At 36.2% G+C, this 23373-nt stretch overlaps 6 protein-coding genes across 6 annotated transcripts; 2 read left to right on the forward strand and 4 right to left on the reverse strand. All coding sequences in view use genetic code 12, as the record gives it.

Moving 5' to 3' along the window:
- Positions 1–1101: 1101 nt before the first annotated feature.
- On the reverse strand, positions 1102–4716 carry CORT_0B00810 (hypothetical protein; the record flags this gene model as incomplete). Its single annotated transcript, XM_003867192.1, has 1 exon — positions 1102–4716. One exon carries the CDS (start codon positions 4714–4716, stop codon positions 1102–1104), a length of 3615 nt encoding a protein of 1204 aa, XP_003867240.1.
- Positions 4717–4841: 125 nt separating this feature from the next.
- CORT_0B00820 (Ygr111w protein) lies at positions 4842–6047 on the reverse strand (the record flags this gene model as incomplete). Its single annotated transcript, XM_003867193.1, has 1 exon — positions 4842–6047. One exon carries the CDS (start codon positions 6045–6047, stop codon positions 4842–4844), a length of 1206 nt encoding a protein of 401 aa, XP_003867241.1.
- Positions 6048–9394: 3347 nt separating this feature from the next.
- CORT_0B00830 (hypothetical protein) lies at positions 9395–9643 on the reverse strand (the record flags this gene model as incomplete). The annotated part of the gene is made up of 1 exon (XM_003867194.1): positions 9395–9643. The coding sequence occupies one exon, from the start codon at positions 9641–9643 to the stop codon at positions 9395–9397; it is 249 nt and encodes an 82-aa protein (XP_003867242.1).
- A 2543-nt stretch (positions 9644–12186) lies between these two features.
- CORT_0B00840 (Lys4 homoaconitase) lies at positions 12187–14256 on the reverse strand (the record flags this gene model as incomplete). The annotated part of the gene is made up of 1 exon (XM_003867195.1): positions 12187–14256. The coding sequence occupies one exon, from the start codon at positions 14254–14256 to the stop codon at positions 12187–12189; it is 2070 nt and encodes a 689-aa protein (XP_003867243.1).
- A 1932-nt stretch (positions 14257–16188) lies between these two features.
- CORT_0B00860 (Rce1 Type II CAAX prenyl protease) lies at positions 16189–17004 on the forward strand (the record flags this gene model as incomplete). Its single annotated transcript, XM_003867196.1, has 1 exon — positions 16189–17004. One exon carries the CDS (start codon positions 16189–16191, stop codon positions 17002–17004), a length of 816 nt encoding a protein of 271 aa, XP_003867244.1.
- Positions 17005–17791: 787 nt separating this feature from the next.
- Positions 17792–22726, forward strand: CORT_0B00870 (Zds1 nonessential protein; the record flags this gene model as incomplete). The annotated part of the gene is made up of 1 exon (XM_003867197.1): positions 17792–22726. One exon carries the CDS (start codon positions 17792–17794, stop codon positions 22724–22726), a length of 4935 nt encoding a protein of 1644 aa, XP_003867245.1.
- Between the last annotated feature and the right edge of the window lie 647 nt (positions 22727–23373).

Below are 23373 nucleotides of genomic sequence, written 5' to 3' on the forward strand. Positions count from 1 at the left end.
CTCAGTACCACCAAGCTCTTTTGAATCTAAAGTCAGTTCAACATCGGATACAGACTTGCCTTCTCTGAGTCAATCCTCATCAACAGATTTATCTTCTTCTATGCCAGTACCACCTTATCAAAACAGCACTAGCCCTTCACTGTTGTCATCTGGATCAATCACTTCCGAGTATAGCAAGACTCCTTCACAGCCATCTTCAGTATCAACCACTTCAGAATCTGGCAACAATCCTTCTGATTTACCATCAACTGGTTCGAGTACTGGCAGCTCATCACTATCGAGTACTAGTATAACTACATCGCCGGGATCACTTTCCCAATCCAGTGGATCTACAAGCAATGGTAATGACAATCAAACCCCAACAAATGAATCCACAACCACCTCACCCGGATCACCACCGCAATCTGAAACAACCAATAGTGATAATGATAACGGAGGACAAGAATCTTCTGTAACTACACAAACAACTGCAGGATCTATTACAAGTGCAAATCCAGGCAACTCCGATACATTCCAGACGGAAACTTTACTGACTGGTAATTCTGCTGCTCCTAGTGTATCTCCTGGAAGTGGTGGAAACAACGGTGGAAACAACGGTGGAAATGGTTCAGCTAATGGTTCAGGAAGCAGTCCAAGCGTCCAACAGCAGCCTCCATCACAATCACCCACAAACACCAACACAAACTCGCCAATCATTTCCAATTACGAAGGATCAGGATCAACTCACGGTTTATCTTCATTCTTGACTGGGTTGTTCATCATTAGTTCATTATTTTATTAAACAGTTCAAAAAGTGAAACAAGTTTCATTTATATTTCAATCATCATTGCTGGATACATTTTCATCTTTCTCATATCATTTTAGAGGGTTTATTTATTCGAAGTTGTATCCCTTCTTCTTTCTTCATCAGACTTAATTTCGGTTTACACATGTATTTAAAGTTTTCCTTTTTATTTTCAATTTTGTATATTCTTAATAATTTTATTTTCGGTCAATTACCAATATTCTTGAACAAAATTCCACAAACTGTTCTTCTCTTTCTTGTACCGAGTTTCAGTTACCAGCACCGTAATAAAATCGTAACTGCATCATTCTCTTCCTCTAAAATGAAAATTGTATATTTCGAACATCAGGAACACTCATTATCGTCTCACACCCATTAACAAATTCAACATCAGAATTGCCGCCCCGCACAGTTCCAGTTCCTTCAATTGGATTAATCATAATTTTAGGCAAGGACAATTTGCCCACATGTAATGGAATAAGAACCAAGCTAGTTTCAAATGAATCTTCTAAACTGATGGCTTGTTTTTTGAATCCAGATATTAGCCAACTATCATCTGGTTGAACCACAGCTTGGAATCTTTCTCCTTTCAATGGTGGTGAAATAAATTCATCATTGTTAGTTTCAGCAGCGGCAGCTTCATTAGTGGTTCTTGTTGGTGATGAGACTGCCAATACTGGTTTCTTTGAACTATCTGACCAGTTGGTTACTGTTTTGATATGTAAAGTGATTGGAATTGGTTCTCCAACTGTATGGGTTTTCTTCTCGTATTTGTATTCGACAACATGGAGATACTTTAAAACTGGCACTGCCACTTTGATTTTTAATTGATGTTCAATTTTGTCAAAATTGATGTGTTGCGTAGCAAATTTATCATCATTGAGACTTAAAAATAATTTATGCAATTGTACTTGGTCTTGCGTCTGCACAACATATCGACAAATGATTCTATCTGCAAATGACTGGATATAATTCACATTTACAATCTTCAATACATTCTGCACTCCATACTTGTTCAAATCAAATTGTACTTTGGACAAGATCGTTTCTTTAACCAAATACCAATACTTTAACAACCGCAATTCCTGTAATGATTGCCAAATCTTGTCATCCAATTGTTGTTCACACTCATCTTTCAAATTAGTATAACTTAATGATAAATCCAATTTATCTTCATCGTCAATCAAATGTCCTTTTTTAGGATTAATCTTGTAGAAGAATGTAATTGGTTGTTCACCAAAAGCAACCAAGTTACGCAACTCACCACTTGGCAGTTTAATTTCATAATCATAACTCTGCAATTCGTTCAGTACCAAACGAATGGGCAATTTTGCATCAACGGTTCCAACTTGGAATTTGGAATAGAAAAAATCAGTCTTGAACACATCTTGTACTGACACCGAAATACTCAATCTTGTATCAACATTGTACGACACTTGAGCCGTGTACTTTATTTCATCAACATAATACCTTATATGGGCTTGCATATTGATCAATTTTTGATCATTGAAATAAGTGTAAGGGATTTGAAGTACATGCTCCTCTTTTGCATTGAGTTTATCAAGCACTAATCGAGGTTGTGAAAGTCGTACTCCATCGGTGATGGAGCTGAGTTGGATCTCCACATTTGATAAACCCTTAGATCCATTCTTCAACATCAATGATACCTCAGTAGTGCCCAATTCAATTACTTTTGATGTGAAAAATTGTGCTTGGAATTTATTAATACTTTGAAACGTCAATATATCACTTGATGAAGATGGATTCGATTTAGTTGGATTCTTATACTCAACGACAGTATCATTGAAAATTGAATTGTCGGGGCCCACGTCCACTTCGTCGTTGGAATAATCATAACAAAATGATAATTTTTCGTTAAGCGACATTGTCAATCGATGAGTTGAAAATAACCCAAACTTGATATCTCGTGTATAGAGCTTAAAAGTTTGTGTATCAGATGATGCCGATAACTCAACCTTATTAGCTTTGAATGCTAGCTCCGTTTTCGCTTCATCAATCAATATAGTTTCTATTGATGAAAACTTCAACGGTACATTAAACAAATTGACAACCTCAACCTCGATATAATAAACATCATTATTTGTAGACTCATCTTCATTTACATACAGTTTCACTCTAGCTTTGAAGAAATCCAACAACGGATACTCCAACGATCCATCCAAACTTCCGCTACCCTCATCAATTTTGGTGAAAAGTTGAGCAACATGTTTTTTATCCGTTACCAACTTATACGAATTTATCCCCACTGAATCAGTCTTTTTAACCAAACAAGCAAGTAAATTCAAACAAGTTTTCAAAATTTCTTCACCACTGTTGTTCTTTAATTGCTCGACACATCCAAGATATATTTCCAATAAGATACCTCCCAAAAAGTTCCAGCTATTGATAATGAAATAATCATAAGAATTTTGTAACGTATCTAAACATTCTTGGTAGTTTCCCTGATTGTAATTGAGAATTGCTAGATCTAGCGATAAGATATCTATCGATTTGACTCTATTACATTTAACGAAATCGCCAATTATATCCTCAGTCAAGTTGAAGTAATGATCAACATAAGATTTTTCATCTTTGACAATATCCATCAAGTGTGGGTTTTTTAAAGTAAGCTTAGTCGGTTTCAGTTCTTCTTCATCTAGAGTCACTTCTTCAAATGTATCACCACGTAACCCGTCAATTTCAATGTGGTTCAATTTGGCAATCTTGCCAATTACTGTACGTTTAAACAATTTCAACTCAGCTCTCATTTCTAAAATATCAATCAAGGGCACTTCATTTCCCCCATCATCATTAGATTCATTCACCAGGTCAATCAATTGCTGAACAATGGGGATTTGCAAATATGAATCAATGAGCAAATACACAAACTCATGACTATCATTGAAATGTGAATCGTTAAGAAACAACATGAGACGTTGATACAATTTTGAAATGTATTTTGATGCAATTGAATTTGATACTGCAGTATGAGCCAATTCTTGAAGGATATTTGATTCATTAACGAAAATGAGACTTTTCAATTGAACTAAGTTGATCTTGTCTAGATTGATTAGTTGTTGTTTGAGTTGTTCTTCGTTGACAAATTCATCAAAGTTGAAATCAGTCAATGATGAAGTTAATTGTAACTCATGATTGAACTTGTCTTTCTGACGAGTCACAAGTGTGTCCAAATCAACCAACAACTCTTCATTAACAATCAATGCATCATGTAACAACTTCATATCTTTTAATAAATTGTATAGTTCTAGCTTAGCAGCAAATTGCTCGATACTGTCATGTTTCCGTTGATGTATCAATTCATTGAAAGTACAATATCGATCAACGAACGAATTCAGAAGTAAAGCTTTCAACTGAACCATAAATAAAGCATACGTGTCCTCTTCCAGTACTTGTTTCAATTTAAACACTCTGTCCCCTACAACGCTCTTGTTGTGGTCACCCATGGGTAAAATCGTCTTCAATTCCTTCCCCTCCACTCCAAAATCATTCTGCAATTTGTCAAAAAACGAAGTCTTTATTATTGAAGACAGTCGATCTTTCGCATCCAGTGGGATATACAATACAATCATCCACGAACAATTAGTCTTCAATACTAAATTTTTCAACCATTCTCGAATTAATGGTCGTACTTGCCCTCGGTACTTGTCCAAGGTATCAACTTGAACAAATATAAGACGCACATAAGTCTTGATATCATTATGAGTGAGGTAATCCCCTTTCTTAGGCACTTCTTCAACAAATTCAACATCTAATTTGGAAATTGTCTTCACCGGTTGATTTGATTTGAGACGTACGTGGAGATTGGTCAACGGAAATCGTTTGGCAATATCATTTTGTATATGTGGATAGACACCAAAGGGATCATAGTACCCAATTCTAACAAGATCGAGCTGAGTGTAAGTTGTCGTCATCGATGAAGCTGTAATATCACCTTTAAAACTGTGTTTTTATTTATTAGTTGCGAGGTAAATAAAAAATTTCAATTACGCGACAATCACTATACAAACCATACTTATACTAGTACATTGTACTTATTCTAAAACCATGGCAACTTGGTATTCTCCTCCCATATTAAGTCACCTTTCTTCAACTGTTCATCCTCTACTGGATCATTGATCAAAATAGCAGACCGCGAAGAATTATCAATACCAGTTTCAGCGTTCCATAAATCAACAAGATATTGCTTCACAGTTTTACTAATTTCTGATTCCCAAATTTTAACATTTGTAGTTGGTTTCCCAAGTATTGGAGAATGGATAAATTGAAAAATTGCTAGATTGATTAAATCAATCACTGTTTGGTCTTGTTTATCAAATGAAACTATTTTCAAAATCGTGGCGTAATTTTCTTGTCCATTTTCGGACCAATCTATTGTCCAAATAATGAAACCAGCCACTTTTCCCCCCAGTTTAATCTTTAAACCAAATATCTTTGGCTCTTGAGTAAAACTGTTCTTTATAGTTTCGTACTCCTTATGGAAATCAATTATGTGCCCCCTTGGTTCATGAAACAATTTATATGTGATAAATTTCGCTCTCAAATGAAACCAATCAATTAAATCCGATGTAGGTTTAATAGATACTCGAGTTTTATGATCTTGCTTCACTTGGTTAATCATATCCTGCTCAAAGTGGGCTCTATACACATCCATCAACTCATGAAACTGATGGTATTCAATCAACTCATAATCCACTTGTGGTGGCTCAACCTCTGTAACTTTTCCTTTGAGCAGGATATTGATCAAATCAATGGGGAAAGACTTGAATCCATTCTTAGCATAATACTCACCTACTTCAGAATACAAGAAAATAAACCCTTCGAGACCAACAATCTCCCTTTTAGCCAATTCAACCAATTTATCAACCATGATTCTAGCATATCCTTTCCCACGTTGTTGAGGATAAGTGAAAACACCACCGACACAACCACTAAGAATATTTGACTCTTTAACTTCGCCTTCATTGTATTCAAATTTCAAACTATCACGCACAAGTAATTCAATTGAACAAAGTGGTTCATCGTCAAAAGTTGATTTCAACATAAATACATATATCTTGTTATTACCCGAAGATGCAATTTTCGATTTACTCAAAACATATTCTCTCAATACGTAATCTTTTTCTGATAATGCACCTTTCCAGGCAAGACTGTTTTGATATCTGGTAAAATCTATAATTTCCTGGTCAGTCAAATGGACCAATTTGAATTGGTCAGGGGTAGTAGTAATCAGTGTAGGTGACATATCGTGTACCCGTATTGTTTGCGATGATTGTTTATATGAAACCTGTGATTGATGGTTCAGTCTGTTTCCTTTATGTATCTACTTCACGACAACACGGTGTGAGGGGGGAGGTTGTTCTTTCTCAATGCCGTTCATTTTTTTTTGTGCTGACACAGTATCACACTCTCCCTTTTTTTGTTGGTTGAATCCACTAACGTCAATTCATCGCGAGGTTTTTGTGAATCTGGTGTGTTGATGTTTTTCCGGTAATTCCTCTAACGTTAAGTACTCGCGGTCGTTACATTAAATATCTTCGCGGCTTATTTCCCAATATGGAAATGATGCGCCAAGTAAATGCGTCTATAACCGAAGATTGAGAGATAACGGAGATTGGTGTATATTTGCGAGAGATAAAGCGCGTATCCGCTAATTTATAATGAATAGAGCTTGAATGATGTGAAAATCACATACCTTTAGACTAAAAAAAGAAACCAGTATAGGATCTCTTGCAAAGTATTGTTTTTCAGACACCCTTTTTGCAAGCATTTACGATCAATTTGTATAAAAATGCAACCAATCGCTTAGGGGTTTTCAATAAATTCACAATTTGGAAAAGATTACAAAAGATATCATTCACATGAGGCTCAGTACAGTCATCTGATTCCGCCCCCAGAAGTATGCAAATGACCCAATACAACAACATTGTACATATCAAATTACATTGACTTTGAACACTTATCCCAAACTATAGCTATCCTCTAAGTCAACCAAGGTAAAGATTAATGGAAGAGAAGAAGAAAGGAGGTGAGACAATCAATTGCTGAGTAACACATCCATTCTATATATATTAAAGAAAATGTAATTGTATTCTTCAAATTAAGGTCATTTTTCCTTCACAGGAGTTATAATTTGTAATTGAGCTATAGAAAAATCAACATCGTTCAAGAAGAATATGCCATAACTAAAATAAGGTGTTGATAATAAAATTTTATTAAAAATCAAGTTGGTCGTAAATAAAGGAAAAGGTACTTGATTGGACAGGTTGATCTTCATTTTCCACCTCAAGGAATTTCGAGACGGCTCTACGCTGGAGTTCCGTAAGATTGTATCTTTCTGATGCATTCAACAATAACTACATTATATAAGACAAACAAATAAACTTTTGAATATCAATTTTCCACATTTTAAACAATGTAAAACAACTGAGGAACTGCACACTTGGCCCGTAGTATGTTTTTGTTTTTCTTTATGCTTTTCACATTGTTCTATATTGCTTTATATTGCTATACATTGCTCTAGCTTTTCTTTAAACTCCATGTCAGCCCAATCATCGTCAATTTTCTAAAATTCCACTTGTGTTGCAGTGTATTGTGTTGTTTCTGTTTGTGGTGGACAAAAGCCATTGTCTTCATTGAAAATTTCGCAACTTTTCTTTTCCTGCAAAAATTTGTGGGGTTGGAAAGAGCCACAAAGAATAAAGTAAACTTGCAAAAAAATACGAAAAGAATCATCTACTTCTCATAACCCCATCTTTGTATCTTACTTTAGTAAATAAGAAGCTGTTGAATCAAACGTTTTCTTTTAAAAATGCAATAGAAACCTACTATAGAAACTAAAGGAAATATAGCGTGAATCAGAGAGGGTAACAAAAACACGAATTTCTTCTACAACTCAAGGTAATATTTAGCCGCCAAGTATAAGAAGAATCCACCGGAACCGGGGACATTAGAATTAAAGGAATACAAAACATATCAAAGTTTAGAACGGAGTTCCATTTCGTTTACTACGTATTACAACAATCCATTTTCTTTAGTTTCTGATGAAGTTGCTTCTTCAAACACAGAATCAATTAAATGCCGATAAATATATACAAATTAAGTAATTTGGGAAGGTTCTCTTGTGATTAAATTACATATTGTGAGCTTTAATGCCGTCATTGAAGTTTTAAGAGGTCACTGGACATTTACCAAAAAATGATTATAAGCAAAGAAAATTTTTCAATGCATAGTATGTGTCAAAGTAGTTCATAACACGTTTAATATTTTGTAGGTTGGAAAAAGGGAGAAGAAAACAGAGGAGGGGTCCAAAATATTACTACTAAGACTACTATTACTTACCACTACCACTACTACTGCTACTACTACTACTTTCTTGGCGTGATGTGCAAGTATCATAAACTCCCATAATGCTTCTAGACGGATCAATTATTTGCGATAGTGATATGAGATGAGCAAGATGAGTATTAAAGAAAACGTTTTTGCTTTTGGAGCTTAAAAATAAAGAAAAATGTGACGTTGCTGTTTACTTAGTTTAATAATGTTCAAATCCTACTCTATCGTACTAAATCCTTGCTTAACTCCTATAAGTAAATTACAGTAATAATATTAGTGGGGGTAGTAAATAAGGAAGTACTGAAAAGAGGGGTAAAATACATATCAATATATGTGTGTGTGGATAGATAGAAAATGACCAAGCTAGGCAAAGTAAACCAATGTATAATGACCAGACCCGTTCTTTGTTTGTCTGTGTTTACATTACTAAATTTAATCTAATGCATTGTCATTAATAGTTTGTTTGTGTACTACTTGTTTGTGTATTGTGTTGATGATATACTGTTGTTGTTGTTGTTGTTATATGTTGTTGATAATTGATGACCTACGAATGAAAATGTGGGGTATGAATGATGTCCTGTATATAGTACTCGGTATTGTGTAACCAAAGAACAAAGTTTAACCAATTTCATATTTGCAACACAACACACAACAAACGAGTGCACATACTAAATAGTACACATACTAAATAGTATACTAAATCATGGAGAGGGAATACAAAGGAGTTCAAAGTAGTCCAAAACAACAAAAGAAGGAGATGACGATTAGTCGAAGTATATCGGCGTTTTGGTACATTTCCATTCTAGTTACTACAATAAGTAACTAGTTATACTATGTAAACACCTTGAATATGTGGTACGTATGATATGTGTTTATGGTTACATTTCTTTTTTTCAGTAGTAATAAAGATTGTGTGGGGTATGCATCAATAAGCCTACAATGGTAAATGAAACTTCATACATCTTTAACCAGCATGAGTAGCAGTAACGACGTTGATGAATTATGTCGAGTATACAGTAGACTAGTGGTGGCAGTTAGTCGTAGCTAGCAGTATTAGTAAGTTGTGTGATGTGTTATACTACCTCAAATTGTATCTTTTGTATTGTGTACGTACAGTTTTGAACTCCGAGAAATAGAAAAAACAAACGACCAAAACCAACCAATATCAAAACCTCAACCCTTCAACTCCAGTTATAAAAAACTACATGCTAAACCACAGTCAAACTCAAAAGTAAAAGTACTTTTCTTACATGTATTTCAATTTATATTATTATATAACTTATGTTTGAAGGAACAAGCAACAATATTGTATCCATATATACAATTATGAACAAAATCCATCACTAAATCAGTAAATAACAAAACAAATAACATTAAATTCATCAAATAAAATAGTAGTGAATCTAACAAATTGTATGCCCCCTCAACTAATGAATCATCTGTGGTACTACTGCTATTGGAAGCGGCTGTGGCTTTGGGTGTGGATGTGGATGTAATTAATGGCATTCTTTTTAGTATGTGTATGCGTATGTGGGTAGTACGTAGTTGTCTATGGTAGTGGTGGTAGTAGCAGTGGTAGTAACAGTTATTGAATAAATGATAAGCGATAAATGGTTTGTTGATTAGTGATTAGTGATTAGTTAAATTAGTTCTATGATGCGGTATCAGTCCTCAAAAGTTGAAGGCTGGGGAATTCTTTGGTTATATATATATATATTCATCCTCTAATACTATAATACCACACTATTATAGTAATATGGTATATGGAAATATGAATCCTGTATATAACATAACAACAACAAACACAATTTCCAAACTACACAAAACCTGGTATGAATTATTATATACAGGACAATGTGGTAAATACACAAAGACGGTGGTAAAAAAGACTCATCAATATTATCACATTCACATTTTATACGAAGATACACGTGACTCGTTTTTTTCTTTTTTTTTTTTCAATTTCTCCTCATTCTTTCCTCCTCTTGCTGCAACAAACCGGACCACACATAAGGGTTTACAATTGATATATGTGTGTGTAGTTTATATATAATAACAGACTCTACAAAGTACAGTGGTGTGGTGAGTAAAAGGGCAATAACAAGACTATATAGCTCTCTCTCGCAATTGCTAAACCAATCAATCACAATACTACGACTACTACTCGGTTGAAGATTTATCACATCATACATTTAGAACCCAATCTGTCCCATTATAACTTCTCTAAAACAAACAATAGCAACAGAACTAACGGCCTTAAAAGAACATTACTTACCAAATGAAACTCTTTTTAAATAGCAACTTAGGCTAAGCATTTACACAAAACTTTAGAGGGGGGAGACGGATCGAGCACAGTATTTTCTTGCCGGCTATTTTTGCTACCCTTTTTCCTTTTCATATTATAAAAGTTTGAATGCCGTAAGTTACAACAGCCAACGAACTAGAGTACTGATGTTATAAACGGTACAAAGTTTTCACATCCCTTTGCTTTGTTCTCCTAAAGGATTTCGGATAGATAGAGAGAGTTTGAGGTAATACAATCCGTCCAATTCCTGATCTAAACTACATTGGAGAACAGTATATAGTACATTCTCCCATTTCCTGATTTGTGCGCTTATTTCTCTTAGTTTCTCCTTGAAATTCTCCCATTGTAGAAACAAATCAATAAGACAATGTAGTTGATCAAAAAAATGGATAATTGTATATATATCAGAAACAACGGAATATTTAAGGAACCACGTTTTTTTGGACCACATTGTATTGAACTACATTGTATAGTGTGGTATTTTCACGTATTTGTCAAAACTACACTCATACTCTATAGGTTTGCGGGTACTCTTCTTCGACTGTGCGGTTTGTTTTTGGTTGCCACTCTATAAGAAGTACATATCACACTATTGAAACCCATGTGGTTTACTCCCCCTTTTCAATCGGTCATATTACAACAATACCCTTTGTTTGATAGGGTTTCAGTTAAGCACATGTCGATCCTTTCCTTTCTATTGTTTCCACGCAGTGCAAAATACACATTTGACTGTTAATTAACTCTTTTGTATATCGGACTTGAATTAAACAATAAAGAACAATAAAATAATTTCTATTGTTACTTATCCTAATTAGGAAAGGAGGGGGCGGTGAAGTGGGGCAGTGTCCAAAAACTTTGTAAAAAAAGTTTGTCTAATTAATATCAGACAATACAGAATTAGACGACATTAAAATTTCTACTTACAAACACACACAAACACACTTTGTTCACTGGTGTTAGAAGGCACTCTTTAGAATAAAGAGCCAGGGAAACGTGACAATTGAGTCCATGTGTAGGTTGTTTTGAACAACATGGGCTTGTTCCTATAGTGAGAACTCGTTATACATAATTAATCCCCTTGTAAATGTAAATTTTCTTAATTGAACTTCCATCACACAAAAACTACTCTAACGAAAACCGTTTTTTGTTTATAGAATTAGCCAAAAATACACGACAAACCTTAATTTTGAAATCTTTTGAAAGCTTTTGAAACCCCCACACTTGCCTCAATCCACGCCGTCCGACATCGTTAACACAAACAAAACAAGCAAAGTTCCAAAGTGAAAGGAGTAGAACATTGACCCAATTCAAAAATTCTGCACATACCAAGCCAAAAAAGAATACCGAAAAAGCTCGTTCCACTCGTATATACATCCTAACGATTCTAGAAGCAAAAGAAAATGTGCAATACAATACAAAAAAAGTTAATTAAAACAATGTGTTCAATTTCACTAAACAATAGAGACAGTGTGCATACAGGCAAAAACCGTTAATCCTTATTGTTAAATAATCATTAATCACTATTTTAATACCATAGATCCTCATAACCGTTTTCGCCCTTTCTGCACAATTGCACCTTGAGACAAAACTCAACAGTATTGGGGAGTAAATACCACTCCTATCCTAGCACTATACCCGCAACGCCACGCTACATCCACTCTCTATCCACCCTCTATCCACTACAAACCCCCTCTAAAAATAAATAAATCAATAAAAATCTTTTATATATGCAGTATCTCCTCCCTTACAATTGTCCTTCTTTCTGTAATTCCGATTTAACCCAGCCTTCTAATCCACCTTTAACAATAATGTCTTGTAAATTAGTACCCAATTCACCAACTTTCTGTTGCAAAATCACCTCACCTTCCAAATCAGCAACAGTAACAAGTGCTTTCGTAACATCCCATTTCAAAAACCATCCAGTACGTATCGTCAACTCGTCTACTCCCTTGTACTTAACACGTAATTTCTCAATCAAGTCGGGAATTTCCAATGTCAATAATGCATTATTGATGGAATTTCGACTGAATATATTACCAAATGATCCAGCAACGACTAATTTCATGCCACGGGCCAAGATACATGTGGCTGCTTGCTCACGCGAGGATCCAGTACCAAAATTATATCCACTAATGATAATGTCGTCGGATTTAGTCTTGGTTTTGAAATCAGGATCGTAGTTCTCCATACATACTTCAGCCATTTGTTCACGTGATATATCGTCTTGATAAGTATATTTACCAGGATAAATTCCATCAGTGTTGATATTGTCGGCATTACATAATATGAGTTCCCCTTGGATTGATTTGGGGAACCCAGGCAAGACTTCGACTGACCCAGTGACATCTTCTATGCTGAATGGCTCTTCTGCAACATCACTTGCACCTCCATTACTCTTTGGAAGATCAATGCTTTTGACAATCTCTGGTGACGGATTTACTGGATGACCATTAATTTCTTCTGGAGCTCCAATTTTACCCAATACAGCAGAAGCAGCAACAACTTCCGGAGAAGCCAAATATGCCAATGCATCCTTGGATCCCATTCTTCCCTTGAAATTACGATTTGTGGCACTGATCCCCACTTCTCCATCTTTTAATAATCCAGTACCTAATCCAATGCATGGTCCACATCCAGCTGGCAATGGTTTTGCACCAGCATCAATTATAGTTTGCCATGCACCAGCAGCTTCAGCATCTTGTTGAACTAATGAAGATGCAGCAGCAACGTAGAATTCAACATCGGGGTGGACTTTATGTCCCTTCAAGACATCAGCAGCCGCTTGAATATCAGATAATCGTGAATTTGTACATGAGACGAGATATGCTTTGTTGATGGCAATGTTGTCTTGAGATAATTTGGATAATGGATTGGAAACTTTAACCGAATTAGGACCTGATACATACGGTGAAAGAGTATTCAAATCAATGACCAAGTGCTTAGCGTATTTCGCATCTGAATCACTAGCCAAACTCTCAGTTTTCAAAGCTTCAATAGTCTGCTGATTAATCCTTGGATGGTTAGGACCCAATTTCTTTAACCTACCTTCGTAGAACTCCACCAACTTATCATCAATGGGGAACAACCCACTTAATGCACCCCACTCTGTAGTCATATTAGCTATAGTCAATCGATAATCAATAGATAAGTTCTCCACTCCATCACCAACGAATTCAATAGCATGATTCAAAACTTCATCATTATTAAACACTCCACATAATGCAACAATGATATCCTTACCAGTGACTCCCTTTTGCAATTGCCCCTTTAATTCAACTTTCGCCACGGGTGGGATCTGCCACCATGTTTGTCCCGTAGCCCAAATACTAGCAGCGTCAGTACGCACAATCGGAGTACCAAGTGATCCAATACCTCCATACGTATTACTATGCGAATCAGAAGCCACCGTCAAATTCAATGGAAATGCATACCCTTCTTCAATCATAATTTGGTGTCCAATACCTCTTCCAGCCGGGTAAAAATCAATTCCTTGTTCCTTGGCAAACTTCTCAATATTAGCATACTTGGTCAAATTCTTTTCTGTCTTATTTTGAACATCATGATCCAAAGTACAAACGATTTGTCGATTATCCTTAACTTTCTTAGCTCCTAACCCCATAAATTTTGTAGCTACTGGCCACGAATTATCATGTGACATACAATGAGCTGGTTTGATGGTGACATAATCACCAGTGTGGACTACTTTGTTGGGTGGTAAATTGACAGCATATTTTTGAACTATTTTTTCAGTCAAGTTTTGACTACTGCGTAACGGTGTCGATGTAGATATAAAACGATGGAATTGTAGCCTCATATTGGGGAAGCTAGGAGGGTAAACAGTACGGTTGGTTATATGTTCTTGGAATAAAGTGAAAAATTTTTGGAATCTTTACTTTTTTCCGTTATAGGGTATATCCTTATCAAACATCTGTATATGCAGGAATTGATAAATTTTTTATTTTTCTTTTCAGTTCAAAGAAAATTAGCCGCGAATGAGTCACACGCATTTCACATAGTTAGTAATCATTTAATATGGAGAAATCTATTGGATTATTGAGAGAGCCACACATAATGCGGCTTAAACTAATTGTTAAAAAACCGCTATATGAATTACACACGATAGATACAACAATTTAGTCCTCAACGCCTATTCAAATGCATTGAGCTAGAGATATATCAAGCCACATTTGATTAATCTCGAATTTTGCAATATACAACTTTCACAAAGAAACTAAGACAATCCCGGTACGGTGAAAACCAACATTGAAACCTATTCAGCAGTAATGTTGGCATCGCTATACTTGGAAAGAAGCCATTCACGGCTTGAGTTTTAAACAAAGCCATTATGTCATTCTATAAATTTATGCAGAACAGGACATCAATTTGTTTTCAAAACGGAAGACGCAAGCAATATTGAAGCATATCCCCGAAAAAAAATAGCCCTTAACAAAAAGGCAGTCACCATTGTGGGTTTTTTAAAATACAAAAAACGATGAGACACCTTTGCAAAACAATCACGTACCTATGCTATTGTTCGACTTGGGGGGTTTTTTCGATGATATCTTTATTCAATGCCAAATAGATCACCATCTAGTTCCAAAGAATGCAAAAGTAGCCATCAAGAATATCCAAGATGTAAAAATCATCAACCAAATAATAACAAACTATAAAATACGCCAAATTGTGGCGATAATTGAATCTATACGTTTGTCCAATCAATCAACGTCCTTTCCTCCTCTTTCTCTTGATTCCCGTCTAAACATGAGGAGCCATCCTTTAATACATTTCTATCATTCGCCAATATTGTATGATGAAAATGTGTTATCAACAGACTAAGAGGCCAAATCGAATGGAAGCAAACCATTGCATTTCAAAATTTTGCTCCTTACGATTAAGGATGGATAATGTGTTAGTAATAACCAAGGACTCCCTCATATATTACCGAACGTATATCGACATTTATCGACAATGCAACAATACAACAATGCTTCAAGTCCAAGTTCAATAATATATATCACAAACATCATGATGGTAGAAATAGTTTGTCAGGTTTGATTATGGTATCGATTTTTTATTTTCCCCTCCTAGTTGACTCAATTGAATTGACCTATAAACAAAAAAATAGATTGACTATAATTGCAACTATCAATAATTGGAGAACATGTGACATTGAGTGTCCGCAAAATGTAGAGAAGAAACTGGTAGTATATTCTTCTAAGGAACAATATCACACTTAAGAACATATGTACGTTAGCAACCCTAAGACCAATCTTCCTCACTCGCTCTTGATTGCCAAAAGCAGCCATAATTTAATTCTCAGGTTTTTGCTTTTGCAAGTGTTGGACTCTATATCCAGTGAAATTAACCGACATCAAGCATTAGCATTAGATTCATTTCACTAGTTGCTCCGTATCGTTGTAGATAAGAGGTTTTAGTCTTATAAAAATGTCTATTACCATAACATATCACACATAGCCTAGCCAAATGTAAACGCAATTAGCGCAAATGTGAAACAAGTACCGAACTGAGACTTGGTTTTGTTATACACAACTATACTGTATGCTAATGTGTATTGATTGACCTAGATTTACTAACAATTTGCCGTGGTGTTGTAGCTCATTTGCTTTCTGGTACGTTTTTGCAACCATACACACCACCATTGAAAATTTTGGGCTTTTTGTACAGCATTACATAATCAAGATGTGAAACTAAAGAAAGACAAAAAACCAATTGCGCGTTGATTTATATGTTTCCACCCAACATGGCCATGTTTTATGAGATACTAACGTTGGCCATTGCTTCATCATATGTATTTGCAATCTATTTCGGACAACCAGCTTCTCTACATAATAAGGATCGTGATAATTTGAAAGTAATCAGATATAGATTACAACGTGTTACTATACTTTGTGTTGTACTCATCATCATTATTCCATTGTTGATACCTGGAACATTTCGTGATAATATACGACAAATCGGTTTGATACCGGGGTACACTAATAGTGAAAGTATCTCAGCCAATTTTATCAACATTTGGTATGCATTAAAATTTATCAATATCTTATTTGTGTCGTCGATATTTCAAATTTTTGTTGAAGATTATCATTCAACATTCGATGATGTGTACACTACGCCCCTAATTTATCATTTTAGAGACTACGTGTTTGCACCAATTACGGAAGAGCTAATATATCGTGGTTTGATTCTACTCGTTGTGACAAAGACATGTCCAAGTTTCATCAAATATACACCATATCTATTTGGTGTTGCCCATTTCCACCACGCACTACAATTGTATTGCAAAGAAGCACTGAGCTTGCCACAAATTGTTGTATCGACATTGTTTCAATTCACATATACTTCAATATTTGGATTCTTAGCCAATTGGTTATACCTCAAAACTGATTTCAATCTATGGTGCCCTATTATTATTCATCTGTTTTGCAATTTATATGGATTTCCTACATTGACTGTGGACTCAAAGAAATGTGTGGTGCATTCAATCTACTACCTGTTGGTAATAGGTGGACTTTATCATACATACAGAGAAATCGTTGGTTGAGATGGATATGAATTACGATGATCTGCAAAGTCGCAGATTCAGTGTCGCAAGGGTCACTGCACAAAGGGTTAAAATACGCGAGACCAAATTTCTCTCCACGATTTGAAGGAAGTCAATGATCACATGATTTGACTACTCCTTTCTATTTTGAGAGATGATTGTCAATCTAGTCGTGATCGTTGACAATAACATGGTATTTAATATATTTGAAAAATAAGCGTGTAATATATTAGTTCTAGAGAGAGCCTCTTTAGACAATGAAAATAAACTGCAGTGGTTATGAGAACTGACATATACGAAAGTGGTGTTAATGACCTATCTGTCAAAGGTATTGCAATGAGAATCAAGATGTGTCCTAGCAACTACCAATACTTACTCATGGACATTCGATTGTAGTAGTGCTACTAACTCTATATGTATTGTACTGTATTGTATATGTCGTGTTTGTTACAGACACGTCCCTTTAATAGATTTTTTTTTTTCGTCTGTTTCTTCTCTCCTTTCCAACAGAAGACAACAGACAACACTCAATTATTTGATTTGTCAAAATAAACCCTATAGATCAATTTAGTACTACACCACACAATACATCTTACAATTACAATAGTTACTGAGCCATAGATCTAAAATAGAGCTCCACATAAACACACCCTATTCATTCATTTTTTATATTACACACAGATCTACTTCGTTGAATCACCCCATATACCTCTATACCACTCGACTTCCACCACACTTGTACATAACCCATTCACCCATACAGCCTTTACGCATGATTTAACCGATAATGTATCTGCTCAACTCATCATTTCAAAATGATCCAAACTATGAATCTGCAGTGCAGGATATTGAACAGGAGAAAAAGATGGTGGCTGCATTGAAACGATTATCAATTGGAAACCTAATGCAATATGATCCAGATCTTCCACCTGGTTCAATGGATGATGTAGATCCATTTGCTACGTCAAGTCATCTACAAGCAGGAGGAGGCGAGTTTTATGATGAAAATCTGATACCACAACAATCACGACATGCTCATCCACATAGTTCATCTGTATCAACATCAGGTTCTGCATCAAAGTCGCCTTCAAAATCACCATCTTCATCTACATCACCACAAAGAGAAAATGCCTTTAAAGGAAATTCACCCGTCAAAAGTCCTAGTTCCAGTCCCAATCGTAATCAAAAATCACCATCGTCTCATTTACATGCACCTTCAACACTCAAAGGTAAATCACCCAGTCCAGTTAAACGACACAGCTTATCTGTGGACAATGATAGTATATTAACCACCGATGAGGAGTTTTTCGACGCTTCTGAAGATCAGATTTACGATGCATCAAATACCATGTGGGTACCAGCAGAAATGCATCCACAAGTCAACCCCGATTCTTTCAAGACTTTGATTAAGCATCAGGTGGAGGAGATTATGGATCGTAATATCAAAAGAAGATCAACCGTATCGAGACGATCAACACTATCTCGTCAATCATCCATTACTGAAAACGAAGAGGAACCTACAACTATAGTTAGAGTTCAAAAATCAATACCACAAGAACCATCGCAACCAGGTCAGGATCAGCAACAGCTCCCACTATCAAGAACACCCTCGTCTCATTCATCCAAGTCTGCATCACCACCAAAGGATCCATCTAAGCGTGATTCATGGTATAATAAACAAAAGAGATTTTCAAATCCATCACTAAAAGAGTTAACCACCGAGTTGCAACAATTGTCGAAAATGGCAGGGATGGATAAAAGCGATGCCGTAACAATTGCCAGAACTCTATCCTCAAACTCATTAGGATACACTGATGTTGAAAAATTGGCATTTGATGAATTAAATCAATCACCACCTCATGGAGATTCAAATGGAACATCAAGCACATTGCATTTACAACAAAGATTACAGCAACAATTTAATCAGTCCTTAGAAGGCGAGACCATCGATGGAGTGGAAGATCAAGAGAAGTCATACTCAAGCACACTACCAATTCAAGGATTACCTCATGATTTTGCTTTAAAGCGGAGTAGAAGAACTGACTATAGGAAAAAGGATTCCGAACATTCTGCCCTGCTAGATCAACTGCCATTGAGTAGAAAACTGAACCAACAGCCTAATCAGACTACTTCAAGAGGGTACAAAACGAGGGATTCTCGATTGTTGTTTAGTTATAAAAAACTAGGTACTGAACCTCATCCACAACAATCACACCCAAATAGACAAATATCCCCATCATCTCAGCAACATGACGCAACCTTGGGCAACTCGTTTTCCACCATTCAAGGCAGTCCATACTTGTCAACTTCAAGAAGTCCAAAAGTTGAGAATAAACCACTTCACAGAACAAAAGATCTTCCGAGATCACCTCAACAAGATCCTTACCATTCGAATAGATATGGACCGACGAGAAACCAAGAACAATACACATCTCAAAGACAAAGACAAGATGTTAATCAACAGGATAATGTTTTCCCAGATCAACATCAATATACCTTGCATCAACAATATCCACAGCTGCGTCAACATCGTAATGATAAGCATTTGCCAAGTTTACCACAACAACAGAGACATCAATACCCACCACATCCTCAAGAGAGTCGTCGGAGCCAATCTCCATTCCAACAAGATAGTAGACGTGCGGAACACCACCTGGGTCGTCCTGAATTTCGTGATTCACTGCAAATGAGTGTTGACCATCATTTACATACCCAATCACGTGCCAAACCCATTGGTTCTCATCACCAATCAAAAGTCGAAAAGAAGCTCATGTCGGCGTCTAATACCAACATCAATGATTTTATGATTGACACGCCAACGAAACAATCCAAACACGATCACCGCAGTCGCAAAAGAGATGAGTCTTCTCGTCATGGATCCCAAAGACCACAGCCTGATGTACCGATGTTGTTCCCTAGCTCTAAAGACCCACAGAATGCTCGAGTGCAGCAGCAGCGACAGCCACAGCATCAACACAGATCGCGTCTGGGCTCAAGGCCAAGTGCTCCTGTACCTGCTAGATCTAGACAATTGCATCAAAATTTGGATTTGTTAAGGTCAGAAATCAATGAATTCAAAGAAAGTTTGAACAAGAGTCAGGAAAAGGAGAAACCGTTGACCGATCATCATAGCAAAGTCATGTCACAGCAACAGCGACCTGATTTTCCGCAGCATTACCAGGTAAAGCAATTGCCTAGACAGCAGCAACAACAACAACAACAACAGCCTCAACAACAACAACAGCCTCAACAACAACAACAACAACAACAACCGAAAAACATATCCGAATCGGATCTCAGTTTTGACATTAGTTATCAAGATCTATCCACTGATGATCCATTGGGTATTGAAGAAGAAGCGTTGCTTGAATTGGGAATGAAAAAGGAAGACCATATCGTGTATGGTGACGACACCATTGAATCGAACGAAACTGATGAAGGAAGACCTCAACTGCGTGGACAATCAACACCCGAACATGAAGTACCTCTTGAGCAGTCAACTCCCGAACATGAATTACCACTTAAGCAATCTACTCCCGAACAAGATACAGTCAATGCCAATGATGACTTGTTTGCAAATATGCCTGAAGTTGATGACGATTTCTCTGATTTGGACGATGTGCCAATTCTTGATTCACCAGCAATGACTAATGCAAATGGAGATCTGTTTTACCGTGGATCATCTAATGAAGATTTGACATTCAATGATGGATTTGATTTATCATCGGGCCAATTTTCGGCAACGAATCAAAATGAAGAAGATATATTACACGAACCATTTTTGAAACATTATCATCAAAGTGACTCTGATTCTTCATCTCGTGTTAAAACGAGTTCTAAACCGACAAAAGTCAATACTAAACTCTTCAATAAATCCAATGTTCAAATTATTGACTCGGACAATTATGAAGAAAAAATGGGTCTTAAAAATAGCAAGGATGGGTCTGAAGATAGTACCGGTAAGAATTTGAGAAAGAAGAAGAGCTTTGGTATTTTGACAGGTGGTAATTTAACTCCACCAACTTCTAGTGAACATGAATTTGATGAAGATAAGAAGTTGAAAAAGAAAAAGAGTTGGAATTGGTTGAGAGAAAGATCATCGAGTTTGTCATCGATTGATTCAACACAACATCAACAACAACAGCAGCAGCAGCAACAGGCATCCAGTACTACTGCTAATCCTAAGTTACCTCTACCAGTAAGGTCATTCTCCAACCCGGAACAAAGAGCTGCATCCACAGAAAGAGAATCAAGCTTGAATACGGCCAGGAAGCCATCACAAGAGCATGAGGATGCGACTTCACTTCATTCAGATAAGGAGAATGTCTTGTCGAAGTTATTCAAGAAAAAATCGAAAGCCAATTTAACAAATTCTAGTGTCAGCTCATTGCATTCACAGGAGAGTAAAAATTCAGGAGTTACAATCAACTATCATGATCGTAATGATGATTCCAATGAGCAACGAAGTTTGAAAAAGAAAACAAGTGGGTTGTTCAAGAAGCGGTCAAAGGCGAAACTAGTTGATCATAATAAGGAAAAATTGACGCCTTTGTCGTCGATGTCTAAACAAGATCATTTAGTTAATTCATCGTTGAAAAAGAATAGTATAGAAGTAATACTGCCTCAGTCAAGTGCCAAAGGGAGGGACGTGGATACGGATGAGGAAACGGAACCACCACTTTTACATGAATTGAATCCAGAACGTTTGAATTTGGACAAAGATGTGGAAGAGTCTGGTGATGTGTTTGCTTCATTTAGTGACAGTGTTGGTTTATCAACAACGACCGAAGAACAAGAGAGAAGCAATATTGACGATGATTCCAAGTTGACTACTATTGATATCAATAATCTTGATTCAAGTGACAATATAGTTGAAACTGGACTAAAGAGTAAGAAACTGACAGTCAAGAAGCATAAACGTTATCGTCATAGAAAGAAGGGAAAGGAAACCAATGCATTGGAATATAATAAAAATCAAGATGACGCTTCAGATGCAAATGAAGTCACAGCAGTCAAGGATGAAAATCAAGGTTTATCTAAAGAAAAAGAAACAACCACAACAGTTGATGAAGGAAATGACGTTAACGATGACGCTTTAACCAAAGAACAACAAGAATTGCAAAAAATTGACATTCAAGAGAAGTTGAAAAAATCAATTAAACGTACTTCAAAAGCCAATCAACCAATTGAATTTACTGATTCAGCATTTGGATTTCCTTTACCACCACCATCACAATCCACAATAGTTATGCTCGATTATCGATTCCCTGTACATGTTGAACGAGCCATTTATCGATTATCACATTTGAAATTGGCTAATCCTAAACGGTCGTTGCGTGAGCAGGTATTGTTGTCGAATTTCATGTATGCTTATTTGAATTTGGTTGATCATACTTTGCATATGGAGCAACAAATGGGTGGAGGAGGAGAAGAAGGAGAGACAGAAGAGGGTGCAAATGGGGAAGAAGAAGAAGATGGTGATGACGAAGAGGATGAGACCATGGTTGATCCTGAGGGAGAAATGGCAGATGCAGAGGATGGAGAGGAAGAAGAAAGTGCACTAGATGAATTTGGCACTGATGGTGGGGTAGATGTTGATTTTGGTGAAGATGTAGTTGACGATGATGTTGTTGTTGGATTTTCCACAGGGAGACGCAATGGTGATGATGAAATGGAGGAAGAGTTGATACCTACTGAAGAAAGAATTCGAATTACTGCATAATAAACTAAATGGGCTTTATATTGAAAACATTTAGGGATGGTTATATTTAGATGTTTAGTGGACGATCAATAAAATTTTTAGGTTAAGGATTTAGTTTTCACCGTAGCAATTTCTAGCACAATTGCAACGAAAAGGTTGCAAAAAAAAGGATGAGATGGATGCGTATAATGCGTAATCAAAGAGAAAGCGGACCAATTTCAACATCTTGCATGTGGTAAAGTCCTAGTATTTAGTTACACGTCACAAGTCTTAAGCACACTGAAGTTTAGACGTAGTCAATGGATATATATCATTCATTTAGTTGTCCAAATTATAATGTGGGTTACTTAGTACTTTACCCCTATTTCTGACCTGAGTGTCTCAAAATTGGAGTCTACGACATAAAAAGGCTTTTTTTATATATTTTATTGAATTTCTTTTTTTTTATTGTTTTCCATTTTTTCAGGTGGTTTCTATCTCCGTGGTGAATCAATGACCCTATTGAACAACGTCTTTGTTGTAACTTTCTCAAGACCTGCAACTTATGTATAAGACTGGAATCTTTTCATATAACACTAGCTCTTTACGGCCAGAGACGTGAGCAGAACGTTCCGTTGTACACTTTTGCTTCTGTTTTTTAAACTCAATTGTCACAAATGTGCACGACT

The sequence above is a fragment of the Candida orthopsilosis genome (genome assembly GCF_000315875.1).
Source record: "Candida orthopsilosis Co 90-125, chromosome 2 draft sequence".
Lineage (NCBI taxonomy): Eukaryota > Fungi > Ascomycota > Pichiomycetes > Serinales > Debaryomycetaceae > Lodderomyces > Lodderomyces orthopsilosis.